This window comes from Canis aureus, chromosome 8, assembly GCF_053574225.1.
Source record: "Canis aureus isolate CA01 chromosome 8, VMU_Caureus_v.1.0, whole genome shotgun sequence".
NCBI lineage: Eukaryota > Metazoa > Chordata > Mammalia > Carnivora > Canidae > Canis > Canis aureus.
Window position 1 is genome coordinate 27,043,554 of NC_135618.1, and position 21,088 is coordinate 27,064,641.

A 21,088-nucleotide genomic window follows, 5' to 3' on the forward strand; every position below is an offset into this window, starting at 1 on the left:
GTTAATAATATTTATTTCTACCAGTAAAAGCCCTTAGTTTGCTTTTATCATGCTCATGAATGTCAGAGGAAGTGGTTATTAAATGAAAAGCTGTATTTGAATGGAAGTTTTACAAGATTCCCTAATGAATTGGCCAATTCTGGTTCAGCACATCAGCAATTTTAGAAAAATCTGTGCATAGACCTTCCAAATTCTATACTTTTATGTATCTATGAATTTGTTTTTTTTAAATTTCCCCTGTGTTAAATAATTATAGCATATGTTTACACACCAAATAAATTATACAAAATATTCTCAGAAGATAAAAATCAGAACTTAATATTCCATAGAACTTTATCAGACTTAAAAGTTCTCAAAATACTTTGTAAATTAATGAGTTATTTGAACTCCAGTTAACCCCAGGGTGACTGGAACTATTAATGATGTGCTTGGAAATAGCTGAGACTCAAACTAATAAAACATATTTAAAGTGCAGTATTGCTCAGAATAATAGCATTTTCCTATCATTTCTCTAATGACTTACTAAAAAATCCATATCATCAGTCATCTGACAAGAGCAAAAAAGAATATATGCTTTAAACTATTACACCAGGAAGCATTTCTCCTAGTTGGGGTGTAATCCCCAAATTTATTATAATAGAATACTTGAAATAAAATTCTGTACAAATGTTCATGACTGTGTTGATATTAAATACAAGACCATTTGATATTTAATCATTTAAATAATTTTCTCTTCATATATCCAGAAGCCTTTCTTCCCTAGGGTATTTTATTACGTTTTTAAGAAAGCGAGTCTAATTGTAGCACTTGCTGCTGGAACCGTTTATCTCACACTGATCCCTTTGCTAACACTGTTACATGTCTTGGGAACAATGACCTTGGCCTCAACACTGTGTTCCTGCCGCTGTGACTCCTTCATTTCCTTAATAAATATTCAACATGCAATTTAAGGGTGTTTTCTGGGGCTTCTGGCCAAAGCTTTCTTTCTTGAGCCCTGAGAAATGACAGGGCAAATCTGAACCTGGAAATCCAGTGCCAATCCCCCCACAAAGGACCCACTGAATCTAGGGATCTCTACAGGGCCTCCAGAGTGGCTGCATGCCTCCTAATGAAACAAAAGGCAAACTAGGAAACTATTTATACTCTGGGGTCCCTAAATTCCCTCCTATCACTTAAAGCTCTGTGACACTCCAGGGTGTCAGTGGTTCTTTTCTTCCACACTGGGTTTGTAGCTCTGGGGTAAACACACAGTGGAAAACCAAATCCTGACTTTACTCACATCTAATACTGCTTTCACACCTTTCTCCCAGATATATATCATACTTCTTCCAGACTTCTTTCCAATTCCATTTTCTCCTCTATCTTTAAGGACTTATCCCAAAACATTCATTTTCTCAACATTGGTCTTATAGAGTCTATAGTCTCCTTGTCCTGGACCCATAATTCTGTCTCTAATCTTACTACATAGTTACTATTCTAATCTCCTCCTCTTTTCCTGAAAGTGAAAAATAACAAGTAGACTCTCATTGTCAACCATCAAGGATACTCTGCTTTCTTTTTATCTATATTCTAGGATAAACCTGTTGCAAAATGGGGTGGTGAGTGGAGGAGGGAAAGCAAGAGGAGTCCTTCATTTTGAAATGATTTTTAAAGCCCACCTCTGATAGGCATTAAGGAGGGCACTTGATGTGATGAGCAGTGGGTGTTACATGTAACTGGTGAATCACTAAATCCTACACCTGAGACTAATAATACACTATATGTTAACTAAATTGAATTTAAATTAAAAAAAAAAACTTTTTTAAAGCCCATTTTTATGAGGAGAGGCATTTCCTGCTCTCATCCATTCACTTGGAGAGAAGACCATGTAAAACAAAAGACCTCATGTCAGCAATAGTCTCTTTAAAAGAATCTTTATATGGGGATCCCTGGGTGGCGCAGTGGTTTGGCACCTGCCTTTGGCCCAGGGCGCGATCCTGGAAACCCTGGATCGAATCCCATGTCAGGCTCCCGGGGCATGGAGCCTGCTTCTCCCTCTGCCTATGTCTCTGCCTCTCTCTCTCTCTCTCTCTCTCTCTCTCTATGTGACTATCATAAATAAATAAAATTAAAAAAATAAAAATTAAAAAAAAAAAGAATCTTTATATGAACAAAAGAAGATCAACTGATTTTTGATACAGGCATTTAAATATAAATCACTTTGTGTTTGCTTTTCAGATTTTTTAAAAAATGCTTGGAGAGATATTTTAAAAATAACTTGTCTTCGTGATGTTGTACCAGAAACTGTAAAAATTCCTTTCGTGTCTGTGAAATACATTTTCTTATATCTCTGAAATTGCCCTTAAAATGGAAAATTTCATCCTTAATATTCCCTTTTCATTTACTTTAAAGTGATAATGAAATAAGTATTTTGTTCAGTCCTTTGGAGATTGTATCTCCAGGAAAACAAAATAGGACATCGTAAATCTTCATGAAGTCTATATGAATAGAAAAAAACATACACTTTCTCATCCCTGGAAGTACATTTTTATTACAAATTTTTTTCATTTGTTTTTACTGAAGTTCGATTTGCCAACATATAGTATAACACCCAGTGCTCATCCCATCAAGTGCCCTCCTCAGTACCAGTCACCCAGTTACCCAAACCCCCCACCCACCTCCCCTTCCGCAACCCTTTGTTCATTTCCCAAAGTTAAGAGTCTTTCAAGGTTTGTCTCCCTCTCTAATTTTTAAAAGATAAATATATCTAACCTGATGGGAGAATTCTATTGGATTTTGATTATAGTTCTTAGTTTTATGACAATCAAAATGTACAATATTAAATGTATTAGGGTTTCCAAAAAGATATTCAACTGGGATCCCTGGGTGGCTCAGCGGGTTAGCACCTGCCTTCGGGCCAGAACATGATCCTGGAGTCCCGGGATCGAGTCCCACATCGGGCTCCCTGCATGGAGCCTGCTTCTTCTCCCTCTGCCTGTGTCCCTGTGTCTCTCTCTGTGTCTCTCATGAATAAGTAAATAAAATCTTTAAAAAAAAGATATTCAACTGCATATTTAAACACTGAAGATACTACTATAAATATTATACTTTTTGTCATTTTCTTTTGTTGGTTTCACAAGAAAGATTTCTTTGATTGTGAGTTCTCCCTGTGGTGGCTAGGGCCATGTCCATATGATTAATAAAAAGAAATCTATTTCTCACCATGTCTCCCCCACAGCAGACTCACTTCAGAATCTCTTCCAAAAACCCACCCAAGATATTCAACAAGAAAAAAAAATATTTTTTGGCCTGTGTACAGATAAAATAGGATACTGTGAAAAGATGCTTGTCACAGACTGTTTTCTATTTGCAAATGACAAAAGCAACAAATAATTTTGTCAGAGCCTAAACTCTGAAACCATATTTGAGCACAACAGCTTGCCATTCAGAATGAGGAAACAAGCAGAAGCATTTAGAAATACATCAGGAAGCATCTCCCTTCCCCCTAAGGAGAATTCCTTCGTTAGACAAAATTGAACCACTTTGAAAATTCATGCAGTGACATATAGATCAAGGTTAAGTGAATAGAACTGTGAGGAGAAAATTGATGCATTTCCTAGAGAGGACAGTTGGGTGATGTCAAAATAATGACAAGAAACCTTGATCCATAATCAAGCCAAATAGTATTAAAGAACTCTCTTGACATATGAGTTCTAAGCATATTAAACAACTAAAATAAAACTCCTGAAATCTCAAGGTCATTTGAGATAATGGCTATTGTGTTGTATGATAAGACATATTTCCCTAATGGCACTACACAAATAAAATCTTATATAATTTAGCATTCCTGGTCAAAGTATGCATCATTACATACATAATTGAAGAGAGGGGAAAATTATTCTCAGGATTATTTTTGAGGAAGTGAAGATGAAATCATCTTTTAACCATATAGCAATGCATTTCAGAAGTGAGCGGTTAATTTTCTTTGAAATGATGAATTTGAGATAAACATTATCTTACTCTATGAGTGTGTATAGTACGTCACATCTCTCTATGCTGAATATAGGACGGATTGTGTTTCCAGGTCTAACTTAAAATGATAATGTAGGATGATATTTTTCAAGAAGTATAAAGAGCTAATTCACTCTTCAATGATTTGAAAAAAAAAAAACATGTTTTGATGATTTCTATACAATGGATCTTAAGGATGTTTATCACGTTTGCCACGTGATTTTCACACGTGTGGTTATTGGTAGAGTTCCATTAAGGATGTTTATCACGTTTGCCACATGATTTTCACACGTGTGGTTATTGGTAGAGTTCCATTAATAAAGTTATTTTTATACAAATTAAGATTCTTTATAATTGCACACATACCACAATACCAACAGAACTAAGTATAGCAGACTGAACATTCAAAACAGAAGACTTCCTGCCATTAGTTTACAAGAACTGTAATCTTAAATACTTGATAAAATATAAGTTAAGCTAGTAATGAGAACTGGGAAGTTTATCTAGGGAAATTTGTTTGAGCCCCTTATCTTGACTATGACCTTGAAAGAGACTGCAGTGTCTCCAAAACTTGACTTTTCTCAGCTCCAAACATTTCTACCAATCAATATCACATTTCATAATAATCCCTTAGGCACAATGATCTTAAATATTTGAACTTTTAAATAAATAAAACTCATAATTTCAAATCTTGCTATTCTTATATACCATAACTAACAGCCGGAATGCCCAGGATAATTAGCCAACCAGAATCCCAAAGTGAAGGTAACAAACACAAGTCCTATGATGCCAGGCATTGTGTCAGATGGTGAGAATTAAAGGTAAATGAGAAATGTCCCTCCCCTCAGGGGGTTTTGGTCTAGTGAGAGACAAACAAATGAACAGTTGAAGTGCACTTTAACCAAGCTATGCTAAAAAGGAGGGATGAGATGCTAGGGAAGCTAGGAAGGGGACATAATTCAATTTAGGGTGCTGTAGGATGTTTCAAGGAAAACTTCCTGAAGGAAATAATGCCTAACTATATTGGGTCCCTTCTTTGATGTCCTATGTCCTAGAATCCAATAGCAAATACACTTTTCTTTATCTTAAAATCTTTACCTGATATGTTAATCCTTCTAATACTACAGTATGACATTGTCCATTGTAAACATTTTCTTTTTTCTTTCTTTCTTTCTTTCTTTCTTTCTTTCTTTCTTTCTTTCTTTCTTTCTTTTTCTTTCCTTCCTTCCTTCCTTCCTTCCTTCCTTCCTTCCTTCCTTCCTTCCTTTCTTCCTTCCTTCCTTTTTTTTGAAAGAAAGAGAGAGAAAGCACAGGGTGGGGAGAAGTAGAGGGAGAGGGAGGGAGAGAATCTTAGAATCTCCGTGCCCAGCACAGAGCCTGGCGTTGGAGCCCTGCCTCACAATCCTGTGATCATGACCTGATGCCAAAATCAAGAGTCAGAGGCTCCACCGACTGAGCCACCCAGGGACCCCTGCAAACACATTTTCTAATCTTATACCTAAGAAGTAGTGACCTGCTTACCTAAATGCTCATGTAATCTGCATTCTCCAGCAAAATAGCTGCCAGCCACATGTGGCTATTTCCATGTTGTCTAAACTGATTTAAATTTTTAAATACTGAATTAAATGCAGTGAAGTGAAATTAACAATTTACCTCCTCAGTTGTAGTAGCTAAAGTTCAAGGCTCCATAGCCACATGTGGGTAGTAGCAGCCCTATCGGACAGGATGGAAATATTTTCACCATCACAGAAATTTTTATTGGACAGCTTGGCATTAGATAACACCTTTCTAACTTCATGCATGGCTTCCATGGGTCGAACTTTCTGTTCAATTCTGAACTGGTTTATTGAAACAATATGTTAGTAAAATTTCCTAATCGTAGCCCTGGTGCTTACTTTATTTCTCCTCGATCTCACCAGCCATCATGTTTTTGTGCTTTAAGAGATGAAATGCCAAGACTCTAAGAGTTAGGCAGAGTCAGTCATCGTGCAATTAGTCAATTAGGCATCATCCCTGCATGTTGTTGAGCAAAGGGCCAAAGATTGAGTGCTGCAACAGCATGAAAATGCTAGGATAATATCACACCCTTGGCCAGTACATAGGTACCCAGAAGATCCAACCAGTGCTCTCTACAGTGTTCTGATTGCTTCTTCTCACTACTCCCTCAACTACTCAGGAGACATTGCTCACATCTCTAACACTTTTAAGAAAAAGACATCTGTACCTTGTTGAACTGATGATGTGTTAAGAGATAACTTGGAATTCATTTGTACCCATTGAGTCCATTCTGAACACTATCCTGTCTTTGCAGATTATGGTAGGGGAAGGAATTCTCTACTGTTGCCTGTCCAAAAGAAGAAATGGGGTTGGACTGGAGCCCAACATCAATGCCGGAGGCTGCAATTTCAACTCCTTCCTTAGAAGAGCTGTCAGATTTGTTGGTGGGTGTGGGGAACCACAAAGAAAGGAAATGTTTTTTTTAATAGAAATGTTATATTTAATTACAGATTTTAAATCTTTAAAGCTATAATTTAAATGTATAATTTCGGGTACATGATGAGTTTTACATTATACAAAAAAACGTTAAAACAGTAAGATTTGGGCTTTGTATCTGTAATGTGTTATTTACAGCTATAGTCCTTGTTTTGAGAGCTAACCCGCCATGCATTTCAGTATATTTCTGGTCTTAGCTGTAGTTAAAGCATAAATTTAGTTTAAAATGGTTTCTCTGGATGTGTGTTCATTTTTGAAAGTGGAGAATAAATGTCAGCAATGTCCTAATGGCCATTAGGAATGGATAACTCTTCAGAAATTAGTTTAGCCACATCAGTGATTCCATTTCAATTCTCTTGGACTGCTCATCCAGAAGTTACTGCACATGGAAATGTCACCATAGAGAACCAAATTGTGGTTATTTTTCCTTAGTTATAGCCTCTAACTTTACTCCTATTTTTTATGAGATCTATAGAAAATCAGCATCCGAATCTAACCGTTATCTAAACTCTCATCTCTTGATTAGCATATGACCATCTTAATGTTAGAATCACAGGCCTTTTGGCTTTTTTAGCTGAATTGAGAAGTCAAAACACAGTATATGACATCAGTATGAATGTTTTACATTCATTCCCAGGAAGTCAGTAAAAAACTACTTCACCTGTAACCTCTCAGCTCAAAAGAATAGGTGATTAAAAAAAAAAAAAAAAAGAATAGGTAATTTCATTTACTATCTAGAAGGTAATTAAATGCAACCTTCTCTCCTGCTAGAGGAAAAGTCTGGTCTAAAAATTATGCATTAGACTCTGTTCTGCTAAGCAAGGTTCTTGGATGTGGTAATCCAAGAACAGACCCCTTAGCACAAACTGAGGCAAGGAAAGAAATCTTTAGGACATATAGCTGATCTCAGACAAAAACTTCCCCAAGGCTGTGAAAAGCCTCGTGCCTGTAAGGATGGTCCATCCTACCCTAGAGAACAGTGTCCCAGAGTCAGCAACTCCATTCTCCGTGGGTCTGGAGATTGTCATGGATGGGTTTCCCCACTAAAGCATACTCCTCTCCAAGACCTTACATGCTGCTAGGAATCAAAATATAGAAATGAAGGTCCTATGTCTTGAATCCCAGGTGAGAGGATGGAGAAGAAATTGGGAGAGTAGTTGCTAGGTGGGGATAAGCAGAAAAGGAAAGTGGAAACCAGGGTAATGGGCAGGCCAGCAAATGTGGTCTGGAGGATTCTACTGATGAATTTCTCAGCTGCCTCTTGCATTGATTTCTATGAGCAAATCATGAGTCAGAATCCAGACTGTCAAGTCAGAGTGAATTCAGAGTGTCAAGACAATGTAAAGGAAGCTGGCAAGTTCAGATTATGTGTATGTGAGCAGAACTTAGCTCCCACGCAAGGGACTTGGAGCAGGAATGGAGTTTGAGTGTACAACCTGCATCAGAGTTTGTGGGTTTATGTTTTGAGACTGGCCCCCAGGAGACAAAAGAAAGAATTTGCACAGGGAGATACGAGAACATCATCTCTGAATTCCAAATATGCAGGAAGTCTTCCATAGCCCTGTACCCAATAGATGATGATTATTTCCATGACAGGACCCACCTGCCCTCTTCGCTGTTTTAATGAGTATTCCTGGTATGACTGCAGCTTGTAGTGAGTTGGAACCAGTTCTGCAGGGTTTGGCAACTGAGGCTGGAGTCAGGAAGTACTGGGGAAAGAGCCCTGAAAGCTCAGACATGCTAAGCAATTTTAAGTAATTTTGAATTTTCCTTCATTGCCCATATTTAATCCTTCTCAAATCACACAATTGGTCACCTTTACATGTCCCAGGTGTGTGACAAGCGACCTATGGTAATAATATTAAGAATGGGTCCTATTTTTACCAAAGTGATGAAAGTACCTCAAATGACTACCTTGGAGACACTCACTGCCCTTATTTTGGCAATGAGTATCTGGTTTAAAGGTTTAGAAATCTCCTATACTAATATTCTCTAAATAAACTCAGAGAAAATGATCTCAACAGATTTGCAGGTAACCACGGAAATGTATAATAAACATGGTTGGTGACGGCACAGCATCAGCATGAAGCACTAACTTGATCACAATTTCTTTTCCTTTTGCTTATAGGTGTTCATGTGTTTGGACTGTGCTCTACGGCTCTCATTACAGATATCATACAGCTCTCCACAGGGTATCAGGCACCATACTTTCTGACCGTGTGCAAGCCGAACTACACCTCTCTGAATGTGTCTTGTAAAGAAAATTCCTATATTGTAGAAGATATTTGCTCAGGATCTGACCTTACAGTTATCAACAGTGGCAGGTTAGAAATTGAGATTTTGAAACTTCCTGTGTCAGTGTTTTCATTGTACATGAATAGCGTGGCGAATTGTTTTAGGCTTACATTTGTCAGTCATAATGATTTTGGTTTGCTTTTTTCTTTTCTGTGTTTTTAATTCAGTGATTCCCTTAGTTATACCATAGAAACTCTTTGGTGGCTCATTCCAAATCCTTCTGTCTCACAAATTTCAGCCTCATATTCTTGCCACTAATCTTCATATCATCAGATCCTTTCACGTTTTCTGATCTACTACTTATGGTTTTAGGATATCACAATTAGTTTCTTTTAGGATGTTTACAATTAGTCATGACTTATAGTCAACACGCATTCCTTAAGTGGAAAACTAAGCATCAATATCTTATCTCCACTATGTGCTTTATTTTTTAAAAATCATGTGAATTTTCTTTCTGGTAGAGTTTTCTACATACATCTTCTTTGCATAAACCCAGAAGATCAGTATAGCTTCTAACCTTGCATTTTAGAAAATAAAAGACAGAGAAATTCAAGAAAATACCAATGCATTAAGTTTTTTTCAGTCAGTAAAGTAAAAGTTAAACTTTTTTGGCAAGAGATAATGTTTTGGAAGTTCAAAAGAAATAAATTACAGAAGGACGAAGGGCAATAAGTGATTGCTATAAGAATTGCATTTGTCATTCAGTGAGTTCCCAAAATTGTTTTGAGTCGAAAATAAGTAAGTACCCTTGAAGAAGCAGACCTGATATTATGTAATTATACACATTCAAGTTCTCATGGTCCATTCAATAATTTTGAAGCTACCTTTAAGACCTATGTCCTCTATTCTTTCTCAGTCTTTTTACATATCTTGTCTGTGTTAAGTGGTAATCCTTTTTCTTGGGTACCAAATAATTAGGAAAACATTAATATAACTGAGTTTTATCTTTTTTAACCTTTTTTTTTAACCATTAAAAGAAATATTTGGGTTTTTTTCTTTCGCCTGTCCTTTTCAGTGTCTCTTCCATATCCTGTGTTCCACCTCTCCTACCTTGCTTCTTAAATCATTTAACTAAATAAGATGCTCTGTGAGTCTTGAGATGATAATTATGTGAAAGTAGAACATACAAAGAAACATTTTGTTAAAATTGGACTTCTTGTGTTTTCTTGAGTGTAAAAAATACATTTAGACCCATTGCTGTGAGAAAACAATGTTGTCTTTTAAAGTCTTATGTAAATGAAACCGTATATTTAGGAGCATAGGAAAAGCTTCAGAGCTTTAAAATCCTAGGTTTTATGATTTACTTTAAACTGATATAATTCGAATACCAAAGAACAATGATAATGTTTTCCAATCCACTTCTACTTCCAACCATCATTCCAATGGTGTAACAAAGTGATCCCCTTCAAGTTGGCACTTTCTATTGAAAAGCACATTTCTACTATTTAATTCTAATGGTGATTAGCAGTGTTTATTTTATCACTCAGATCTTTCTCCAGAAAACTAAACAGAAATTAAAGTTATCACTTATTGCCTTGAGGCTTTTAAGTTGAACATTTTAACCATCCAGTGTTCTTGAGAGGATTGTTAGCAGTGGATCTGAAATAGGAGGCATAATTTGACTGTCTTCCTTTGGCAGAAAATCATTCCCTTCTCAACATGCGACCCTTGCCGCCTTTGCAGCTGTGTATGTTTCGGTAAGTCACTGGCTCTTTTTCATTGGTCTGTGTCCTGGGGAAAATCAGAAAGGACTGTTGTCTCCAAGTGACTAATTAGATTATATAGCTGTGCAATCACTGAACAGTAAACTTGAGTACAGCAATCCTTCAACACAATTGCATTGAAAGCAGAAATTGGATGATACTGTACACGGTATTATAGTAAAAGAAATTTTCTACACAGTCTTCGTATTTACTCAGCCTGGTATACCTTCCATGTAATATACCTCATGGCAGGGTATTGTGAACTACATGAATGTTATAAATGCCCAAACCAAAAGAATTGTTAAGCACACACATACACACACATACATATGTGCTTTCCTTTCAGTATTTATGTAACAAGGAGTTCAAAGTCAGTCTAAATGTGATAAATGATATACAATGAATTGTCATCACGTCTGATTAATACAATAGTCCATCAGATCTTATGTAAGAAAAGTGGGTTGAAATTATGTGAAAAATAGCACAGCAACTAAACAGTTATCTGGCTAATTCTACTGCTTCAATTTGTCTTTCAAACTTCCATGTAATTAAATGAGATCTGTTTTTTATTTGATGAATTTTGCTATATATTTCCTCTTTTTCAGGTATAGAACATAACCATGGCAAGGGGAATGGAAGAGTAAAATTAATGTCAAGTGTACCAGTTAGACTTTGAGTCAACTTTTTAATTTGATTATAATTTAATAGTAAAATGACCATTCTAACATACCAGATTTCTTTCATTTTTCAGATGTACTTCAATTCCACATTAACAGATTCCTCTAAGCTTCTCAAACCTCTCTTGGTCTTCACCTTTATTATCTGCGGGATCATCTGTGGGCTCACACGGATAACTCAATATAAGAACCACCCAGTTGATGTCTACTGTGGCTTTCTAATAGGAGGAGGAATTGCTCTGTACTTGGTAAACAATTTACTATTCTTATTTGATAAACCACAGTTTAAGTGGAAAACATGCATTGAACATTTTTGCACTGTAATAATTTTCTTGCAATGTAGTTTATAGTCATGAGAAAATCTCTGAGTGCATCTCCATCCTGTGCCAAAACACATATCCTGCTTTCAGCAAAATAATTTTTTTAAACCCATACCATGGACCAGAAACTGCAACTTTAGGATTATTGCATTTTTACACACACACACCTGAAAGGGTCAAGGACTATTTTTGCTACTATAATTTTATAGATGAGGAAAGTAAATATAAGTGAAACTAAAGGTTTGGTGGAAGTTTATATAACTTGCCCAAGAACACAAATGTAGCACCGGGATATGTTAGCACCAACTAATACTGAATTCTTAGTATAGCAGTACTCTATTTTCAAGCCTGATCTTCCTTCAGAAAAAATATTCTCAGCATAAGAAAACTGAAATTGCCCATTTCATGCATTTGTTCATGCATTCATTCATTCACTCATTCAATATCTGATCTGTGCCAGGTACTATACTCAGCATCAGAACAGTGAGAAATAAGGTATAGCCTTGAGGAGTTTTCTGTGTAAAGACTGATAATAAATTTAAATAGTTGCAATATGCTAAATGATATATTTTGTTCATTTAGTGAACAAAATGCTTTGGGAATAGCAAACTGAAGAAGGAAGTTAGAGAAGCCTTCCTAGAAGTGATGTGGTTTTTAAGGAATAAGAAATTTTTTCTTAGAGCAAGGAAAGGAGGAAGGCCATCCAAGCGGAAGAAACTGCACATGCAAAAAGATGTAGGAGAGAGTCAAGTATAAGTGGAAGGTGAGGGACAGGAGGAGTAAGAGGTAATGGCCAGGTTTCTAGCTCGGAAGACTGGGCAGATGGTGACTTCATTAGTGGACCAAGAACATGATGGAGGAAGCAGGTTGGTGGAGGCAAAGGGTTTGTTACCTCAATTTAAAGATCAATAGACAATAAATAAATAAATAAATAAATAAATATCAATAGGCAGTTGAAGAGTTGCATCTGGAGCTCAAAAGGGCAATCAGTAGTGGAGAAATAGACAATGATGACAAAAATATAGTGGAGAAACAGAATGATGACCAAAGTAGTAAAAACACTGAAGCAAGCGACTATTTTTCATTTTTTTAAACTAGCATGGTCAGGATTGTCACTTCAAATCTCACACTTATGCATATGCTTTCTTCAGTGGAGGAGAAAGTGATCAAAGTAAAGTTAGCATGCCAGGGACTGCGCGTAAGCTTGGGTTTCCCATGGGAGTGTTGACTGGCAATGTGTGTCGCAGAATAAGCAAGGAAGACTGAGAACTGCCTCTCTCAAGTTCATGCATTGCCTTTGCATGGATGTGATTTCATCGTGTCCTGGAATTAGCCTGGGCTCCATACTCGGAAGGATTTGGGCTTGAATCTCAAATACCTCACATTTGGCTGAGTTACCTAATCTCTCAGAACCCTGTTTCTTCACTTATAAAATGAGAAGAATACTAGTTATTTCATATCATAGCAAGGATGGAGCAACTATATTAAGCACAGTGCTGGGCACTGCATGTTGAACAATATGGGCAGAGGTTACTTACGGTCTCGTGGACAATTTTCCTGAACCTACAACTTTAAATAAAATTATTAATAGAGCATTAGGTAGGGGCTGCACTTCCTGAGAACTCTGGCAGTGAGAGCATATATGGATACTATTTAGAAGAAAATTTGAACCAAGAATTAAAGTAGTTGGAGAGGCAGAAGCTTGACTTATTTCATTTCTGTTTGTACCCTATGCCCTGAAATTGGAAATTCTTCAATTCTAAGCCAATGCTATTGTAAATTGTTCAGCACTCTATAAAATGTTAAATCATTGGGATTCTTAGGTTTAATTTGAAAAGTGTCTACCATCTATGGAAATTAGTACCCAAATAGCTATCTGCTGCTTGCTCATGTCTAAATAAGCACCTCATAAATTGAAGATCCAACAGAGATTTAGTCTTCTCTGTATAAAAATTCTGACTCCAAATGTTGCCATATCCAAATTTTTATCCCCCAAATCTAAAATAATAAAAAATTAGTAGGTTGAGTATGAAGATAAGATTAAATAAAATGTAGCTCAAGTTTAGGGTACTAAAACACTGAATTGATCAGCACTGAATTAATCAAATATTACTTCCAAACTTAAGACCAAGTTAAAGGAAAGAATGTAGGTTCTCCAAACTAGTCATAATATCTGCCCTCTCTTTTGAGAACACTCTGTACAACGCTGAATACGCAGGGCTGTGTTTGATCTGAGTTTTAACAACATTCGTCCCTGACCTCACTGCAAAACATGATGGCATGTTTTATGAATGATTCACTGTTTTATATTTTTCACACCTCTCCTGCTTTCCATCATAAGGTGTGATTGAAAATGGAGGGTAAAATAAATCAGTTAAGCTATTCAGGGTGTCACTCGACAAGAGGTTCCTAAATCCAGAAAAATGAATTGCCTTGAAAAGCAGAAGAATGTCCTTATTTCTCTCATTGTCTGTCCTTTTTTCTCAAAATATACAGAGGATGAGCTTCACCCAAACATCCAGTGGGATGGAGAAAGGACAGAAAGTCCAACTAATAAAAAATAATGGGCTCCTTATTTCTGAACAGTTAGTTCAAGGATTTATGATATAACTTAAATAAATTATGTCCTGAGTAATTGTAGTTTGGGTTTTTTGTTATTTGTATTAGTCAATGGTATGGAGAGAGCACCTACCTTATTTATATGCTTCAGTGGGTCCTCTAAGACAAATGTTTAGTGATCACATCTTCTAGTGCATGGTGTTCATTGTTTCTCTTAAACACTAGGGCCTGTATGCTGTGGGGAACTTTCTGCCTAGCGAAGAGAGTATGTTTCAGCACAGAGACGCCCTCAGATCCCTGACAGACCTCAACCAAGACCCCACTCGAGTTTTATCTGCCAAAAATGGTAGCAGCAGTGATGGAATTGCTCACACAGAAGGCATCCTCAACCGAAACCACAGAGATGCTAGCTCATTGACAAACCTCAAAAGGGCAAATGCTGACGTAGAAATCATCACTCCACGGAGCCCCATGGGGAAGGAAAACATGGTTACCTTTAGCAATACCCTGCCCAGAGCCAACACCCCATCTGTGGAAGACCCTGTCAGAAGAAATGCCACCATTCATGCCTCTATGGATTCTGCTCGATCAAAGCAGCTTCTCACCCAGTGGAAGAATAAGAATGAAAGTCGGAAGTTGTCCCTGCAAGTTATAGAGACTGAGCCTGGACAGTCACCACCCAGATCCATAGAAATGAGGTCAAGCTCAGAGCCCTCCAGAGTGGGAGTGAATGGCGACCACCATGCTCCCAGCAATCAGTACCTCAAGATCCAGCCTGGCACTGTCCCCGGGTGTAACAATAGCATGCCTGGAGGACCAAGAGTATCCATTCAGTCCCGCCCTGGGTCCTCACAGTTAGTGCACATCCCCGAGGAGACCCAGGAAAACATAAGCACCTCTCCCAAAAGCAGCTCTGCTCGAGCCAAGTGGCTGAAGGCTGCCGAGAAGACTGTGGCCTGTAACAGAAGCAACAGCCAGCCCCGAATCATGCAAGTAATAGCTATGTCCAAGCAGCAGGGCGTCCTCCAAAGCAGCCCCAAGAACACTGAAGGTAGCACGGTCTCCTGCACTGGCTCCATCCGCTACAAAACCTTGACAGACCACGAACCCAGTGGGATCGTAAGGGTTGAGGCTCACCCAGAGAACAACAGGCCCATCATACAGATCCCGTCCACTGAAGGTGAGGGTAGTGGCTCCTGGAAATGGAAAGCCCCTGAAAAGGGCAGCCTTCGCCAAACTTATGAGCTCAACGATCTCAACAGGGACTCAGAAAGCTGTGAGTCCCTGAAAGACAGTTTTGGTTCTGGAGACCGCAAGAGAAGCAACATAGATAACAATGAGCATCACCACCACGGAATCACCACCATCCGCGTCACCCCAGTAGAGGGCAGCGAAATTGGCTCAGAGACGCTGTCCATCTCTTCCTCCCGCGACTCTACCCTGCGGAGAAAGGGCAACATCATCTTAATCCCTGAAAGAAGTAACAGCCCTGAAAACACTAGAAATATCTTCTACAAGGGAACCTCCCCAACACGGGCTTACAAAGATTGAATGATGGTGTTCAATCACTTGAGTGATCCCCAAAAGACCACGTGTTGATTCTATCTGTGCTCTGTTCCAGCAGATTGAGAAGACTTCTCATCAAACTGGGTCATCTACCATCAGCCCGGAACTCAATGACTCTTGAGAACTATTACATTCAAGCTTGTAGATTTCACATCAAGGGGAGGGAAAAGCACAATGCAAGAACCTAATTAATGTGATAATGTGAAGAATCTTAAGACCTGTCTTCAAACTCAAAAGGTTTGCAGAAGGCAGTATCAGAAGAAAGCGGTTTCCTTCAGTGTATACTATTTTACTTCCTGAATGTGCCAACTTTAGGGATTTTTCTTTATAATTGGCTGTGGGAATCCAGAACACATGTTTCCCTACAGCAAAGGCCATGCAGTATTATATATTCATTTTGCAGAATCTGCACCTAAAGCTCAGTAAGGGTGGTGCTGATTATTATAGTACATATACCATGTAAACTCTCAAATTCTATTTAGCTGTGAAATAGTGGTGTGCAATTCCTTGTCAAAGAAATGCTACTGTATTAAGAAGATGCTGGCTGCTTTGTGTTAGAATAGGACACCCCGCAGCTTCTCTGTAGTGGCTCTGTCACAGTCAAAAAATGAAAAGGTTTTGTGCATTTCTTCAAAATTATACTTTCTTCAACAACAAGAATTGTGTAGAAATATTTTAAGTGAGAGGGAATAACTAATACATTTCTACATTGGTTTTTTTTTTTTTGCTGCTTACTTTTTATTTAGGTATAGGTACTATTAATGGTTCTTAGTGAGTAAATTTGCATAATTTTAAAAATACATTGTTTTGGAGTCTTTTGAAATTGTGATCATATTTTGCATTTTATGGTTCCTCCTTTATTTATTAATTAAAAACTTCTTTTGGTGTTATGGGTATGTTTTTCTATTTTTAAATCAAGAATAACAGTTGACATTCCTTGAGCAAAATACATCGCTGTGAATTTATAAACAAGAAATCTGAACCAACACTTGACATTGTGAGTTACATTGCCAGCAATATTGGTTGCGTCTACGCTTGGATGTCTCCAACCAGCTGGCTTCGGTTGCTATCTTAACAAGTAATCCAAAAACTTCATTTTGTTCCAGATTATTAATTTTTATATCCTAATAACCAGTAAATAGTAGAGCAATAGTAGTTGGGTTTTACCTTCTTCCTTCAGATATTTTTATTAATTGGACATCAACTGGAAGAATCTGAAAAAAAATGCAAATTGATATTTGAAAGTATCTCACAGTATAAATTAAGAATGTATTTCTTCAAAATCTCTAAGTAGGCACAGTTTTAGTGCTTAATATGCAAACAACAGTTTTGCTACCTATCCTGAATAAAGCCTTCAGCCTAAATCAAAGGAAACCAATATTATCAATAAGAAGAAGATAAAACCAAAACATTTGGAGGTTTTTCCAACTTAAAAATTTAAGTATGGAGAAATATTTGGTTCTTGGAATTTAGTATCAAACCTTTTTTTACACCATTTCTTAGGAATTCTAATATACACTCGATGATTGCCAAGGGGATAAAAGGTAACAACAAAGCTGGTTGATTTGATCTGTTTCATTTTCAATGAGAACAGAAGGAGTTGTTTAGAGATAAAGACTATCACATCATTATCAACTTCTACAGGAAAAGGGCAAAGCTTTCTAGAGTCACCAACCTCCTAAAGCATTAGGGATTTAGCTGAAACCAGCAGAATTGAAAACTCTGGCAATAAAATATGATTCAACTATATCCCTTCTGGCAATTTCCTTCTCAGAGAGGGGAGTGGGAGTAAAACATTGCCTTCCCCACTTCTCGCTACTACCACCGTCACCACACTCCTACTGGCTTTTGCCATTGCATAGAGAGAAAGGTGGACTGGTTTTAGTACTCTGAAGAAAAAAAAAAAAAAGCTGCAGCATTTCAGGTGCAGTAAGATGTTTCCTAATCTTTCCTATTTCTTAACAAAAGATTTTAAAGTACTTCTCTAGTCATTGAAGGGTTTTTTTTTCTTTACATAAATATTGATATATTCTTTTTCTACTCAAAGTGCCAAAGGCTACAGTTTTTAATGACTGAACCAATTGTATCACATTGTTAAGGAAATATAATGATAGTCGCTAGAACTCAGACCTCTGCATGTATATTTGATAATACATCTTTTGTAAAAAAAAATTACAAAAAAATATTTGTTTACATTCCACTGGTACCTTAATTTAAAACAAATGAGACTAACAGGTGGTATCTCTTCTTAGTGTTCTATTTATCTGATTTGCTAATGAGAGCACTTCTTCCTGTGTTAGGCTGTGCTTTACTGAGAAAACCAAGTATTGAATAAAGAGAGTAATTATCTTTTTAAAGTAAATAAAATTATGAAAAAATATATATAATATATATAAAGTATCGTGTTTAATAAAATGTTATGCAATGTTTTCCAAACTGATAAAGTTTGTAAAGTGCTATAATGTATTTTGTTAAGTACAGATTAAAGCTATTGTGTGAGTATATTGTGCTAACATCATAGAAATAAAGATTAGATTTCTTCATCAAAATTGGAACATTTTGATTTTTTTACTTTAGACAGAGTGTGAATGGATAATAACTTGGCTTATGGGAAAACAGCTGAGGAATTAAGAATGAATCAGAACTGATTATATTCATAATTGTTTAGAAGAAAGAGTGTTACACTCACAAAGAAAAGTTTGTCAAACTATGCCATAATGTTCCCTCATCATTTAGAATTTCTATTTTGTGCTTATTATAGGAGCTCATTTAGATTTACTTAGACGTAGATTTCTCACATGTCAATGTTATAAAGTGTAAAAACAAAAATATGTCAGGGCCAATTGCTCTGAATCAATTTTTGACGAAGCGTAGCTGATGTGCCTCTTTTCCCCAATATTATGCCCTCTGTGCCAGCTTTTCTTTAAAAGAATGCTCTAAAAAAATAAAAAAAAAAAAAGAATGCTCTACTGGTAACTCCAGGATTGTTTCCCAAGCCATTCTTATCTGTTATATGAGTTTTACTGCTGACACTCTGTACATTTCACTAGAAGGTACCAACACAAGTTTTTAGACCTCAACCGGGAATTATGTTTTACTCAAATGATCCGAAAGTGGCCCACTTACTGAAACATGAAGTTACAGTCGTCCAGTAATGCTACCCAGTTCATGCATACCAGGCAACTACATCACGATTGTCACCTGGCCAACAACCACGGTATGATGCTATTCATTATAGAAAATACGTTGATTTTAGAGATGCTAACATTTGAATAATGAAGTGTATTTTATAATGGTTGAAATACAATATTGAAAAACTGGGTCTTGACTTTTCATCTCTAAAATGGGGATGTTTGGCTCTATTATCCTTTCTAAAAGATATCCTAAAGTCTTTTCTAAATTTCTCTAGATAATTATTAAGCATTTTATCCAGAGAGCAAAGACTAGTGTCAGAAGAATAAGAAATAACTTGCTGGTCTAACATGACTAACTAATGAGTATTGTTGTCTTTGATCATACAGCTAATATAAGCAAGACAATGGGGTTGCTAAGAGCCTATATCAACCATTTTGTTATATAATATGTCAAAATAGGTGATTTATATGCGAGTAACCCTGATACTAGTATCTTTCTTATCAGGTATCAAGTGAGTGCATTCTGGATTATATACATAAGAAGGATCATTAGGGAATTATATCATTCCTATCTTTTACAGGTCAAATCTTTATTTAATATCTGTGGGTCATTTTTATTATAGTTCGAAGAGAATATGAAAATGTATGCATAGTTCAGAGAGTAATTTAATTACAATAATATGTCAGAAGGAAATCAAAAGGAATTGAAATGGTTCCATCTAAAAGGAAAATGTAACTTGAAAAATGGATAAAGTTCTGTTTATGACTGAACATTTCATTTTCTCCATTTATTGAATGTGTTTCCTGCATTTAATCTGTAGAAAGCTTCTAAAATGCCCCAGGATCAAATGTTCCAGTTTGAAGAAAACATAGCTTTCAGTAATAGTATATTATATTACAGGTAAGATCCAATTATAGGAAATCCCCAGTGACCATACTTTCTAATAGCAAAAGAATATCTAGATGAGTCCTCTGGTATAGAAATGACTCTTATTTCACTGTCCATACCCTTGTTAGTCAATGAAAGCTCCCAATTGTTTATGATTGTGTACTGTAGTCAACAATAATAAGGACAAACTGAGCAAATCTATAGTTCTACCACTAATTCTATTTAATAAATTTGTTGAATGCCCATATTACCTTCTTTATTGCCCTACCTTAAGATTCTTAGTCACTGCCTTTGAGGAGAATCCATTTAAACTTTAATGTTAGCTTTACAAAATAGTACAACTGATAATTGGGAAATGGGTTTGAAAAAAAGTATGAGAATAATATTCCTGTAAAATCTCTTTTTTTCCCTTAATCACTTCAGGATGCTTTACACGCAGGTACCACCTTTTAGAAAGAATGCTAGATAGTCTCTATATTAGGAACTCTTTCTTCCTCCCATGTTATGGTTTATACCTTCCAGCCTGAGATATCCCTCTGAGAAAAGGTGCATCATCTTTGAGTACTAGGAAAATCTAATTCACACCACTCCCAGCTCAATCTTTCCCATTATGCATTTAAATTAAATAATGGCAGATATTTCTAAGGCACAAAAATAAGTATTTAATAAAATCACTCAAAATGGCTTAAAGATTTAAATGTAAATATAAGGCTATAAAACTTTTAATAAAAAAATACAGGAGAAAATCTTCAGGACCTAGGACTAGGACCAGCTACTAGTCCTTGGTTAGATATGTGGTTTGCCAATATTTCTTCCAGTCTGTATTCTATCCTTTCATTCTTTTAACAGGGCCTTTCAAGAGCAAATGTTTTACATTTTAATGAGGTCCAATGTGTCCTCTCCTTTTGTGGGCCACGTTTTTAAAATCAAATCTAAGATATGGAAAAAATCCTCAGAGCTCAACAATAAAATGACAATAAATGCAATAAATATCAAGCAACAATAAATTAATAATGGTAAATATTAAAGACTAAAAGAGCAAAACAGTAAAATAAGAAATGAACAAATGCATGAAAGGACATCTTACCAAAGAAGATACAGAGAGAGCTAATAAGCACATGAATAGATGAACATCATTAGTCATTTAAGAAATAGAAATTAAAACTGCCATAAGATATTACTATAAACATATAATAATGACTAAAATTAAAAATAATACCAAATGCTGACAAGAATGTGGAGGAACTGGATCACTTATCCATTGCTAGTGAGAACGCAAAATGGGCTAAACACTCTGGAAACAATTTGTCAATTTCTTTAAAAAAACAAAACTAAATATATACTTATATGACCCAGGAACTACATTTGGAGTATTTTCCCACAGAAATAAAAACTTATGTCCACACACCAAAAAGGTGGGACCTACATATTTATCTCAGCTTTATTACTAATCGCCCCAAAC

General features: G+C 36.4%; 1 protein-coding gene across 2 annotated transcripts in view; it reads left to right on the plus strand.

The window, feature by feature from the left end:
• The window catches only part of PLPPR4 (phospholipid phosphatase related 4), a 40,435-nt gene extending 22,283 nt beyond the window's left edge, over positions 1-18,152 (plus strand). For both annotated transcript variants that reach the window (XM_077905558.1, XM_077905559.1), the window contains 5 exons: positions 6,302-6,431; positions 8,612-8,807; positions 10,418-10,475; positions 11,233-11,406; positions 14,263-18,152. In XM_077905558.1, coding sequence (XP_077761684.1) covers positions 6,302-6,431; positions 8,612-8,807; positions 10,418-10,475; positions 11,233-11,406; positions 14,263-15,588 — 1,884 coding nt within the window. In that variant the 3' untranslated portion in view covers positions 15,589-18,152. The remainder of the gene's footprint in view (positions 1-6,301; positions 6,432-8,611; positions 8,808-10,417; positions 10,476-11,232; positions 11,407-14,262) is intronic.
• The last annotated feature ends 2,936 nt before the right edge of the window (positions 18,153-21,088 follow it).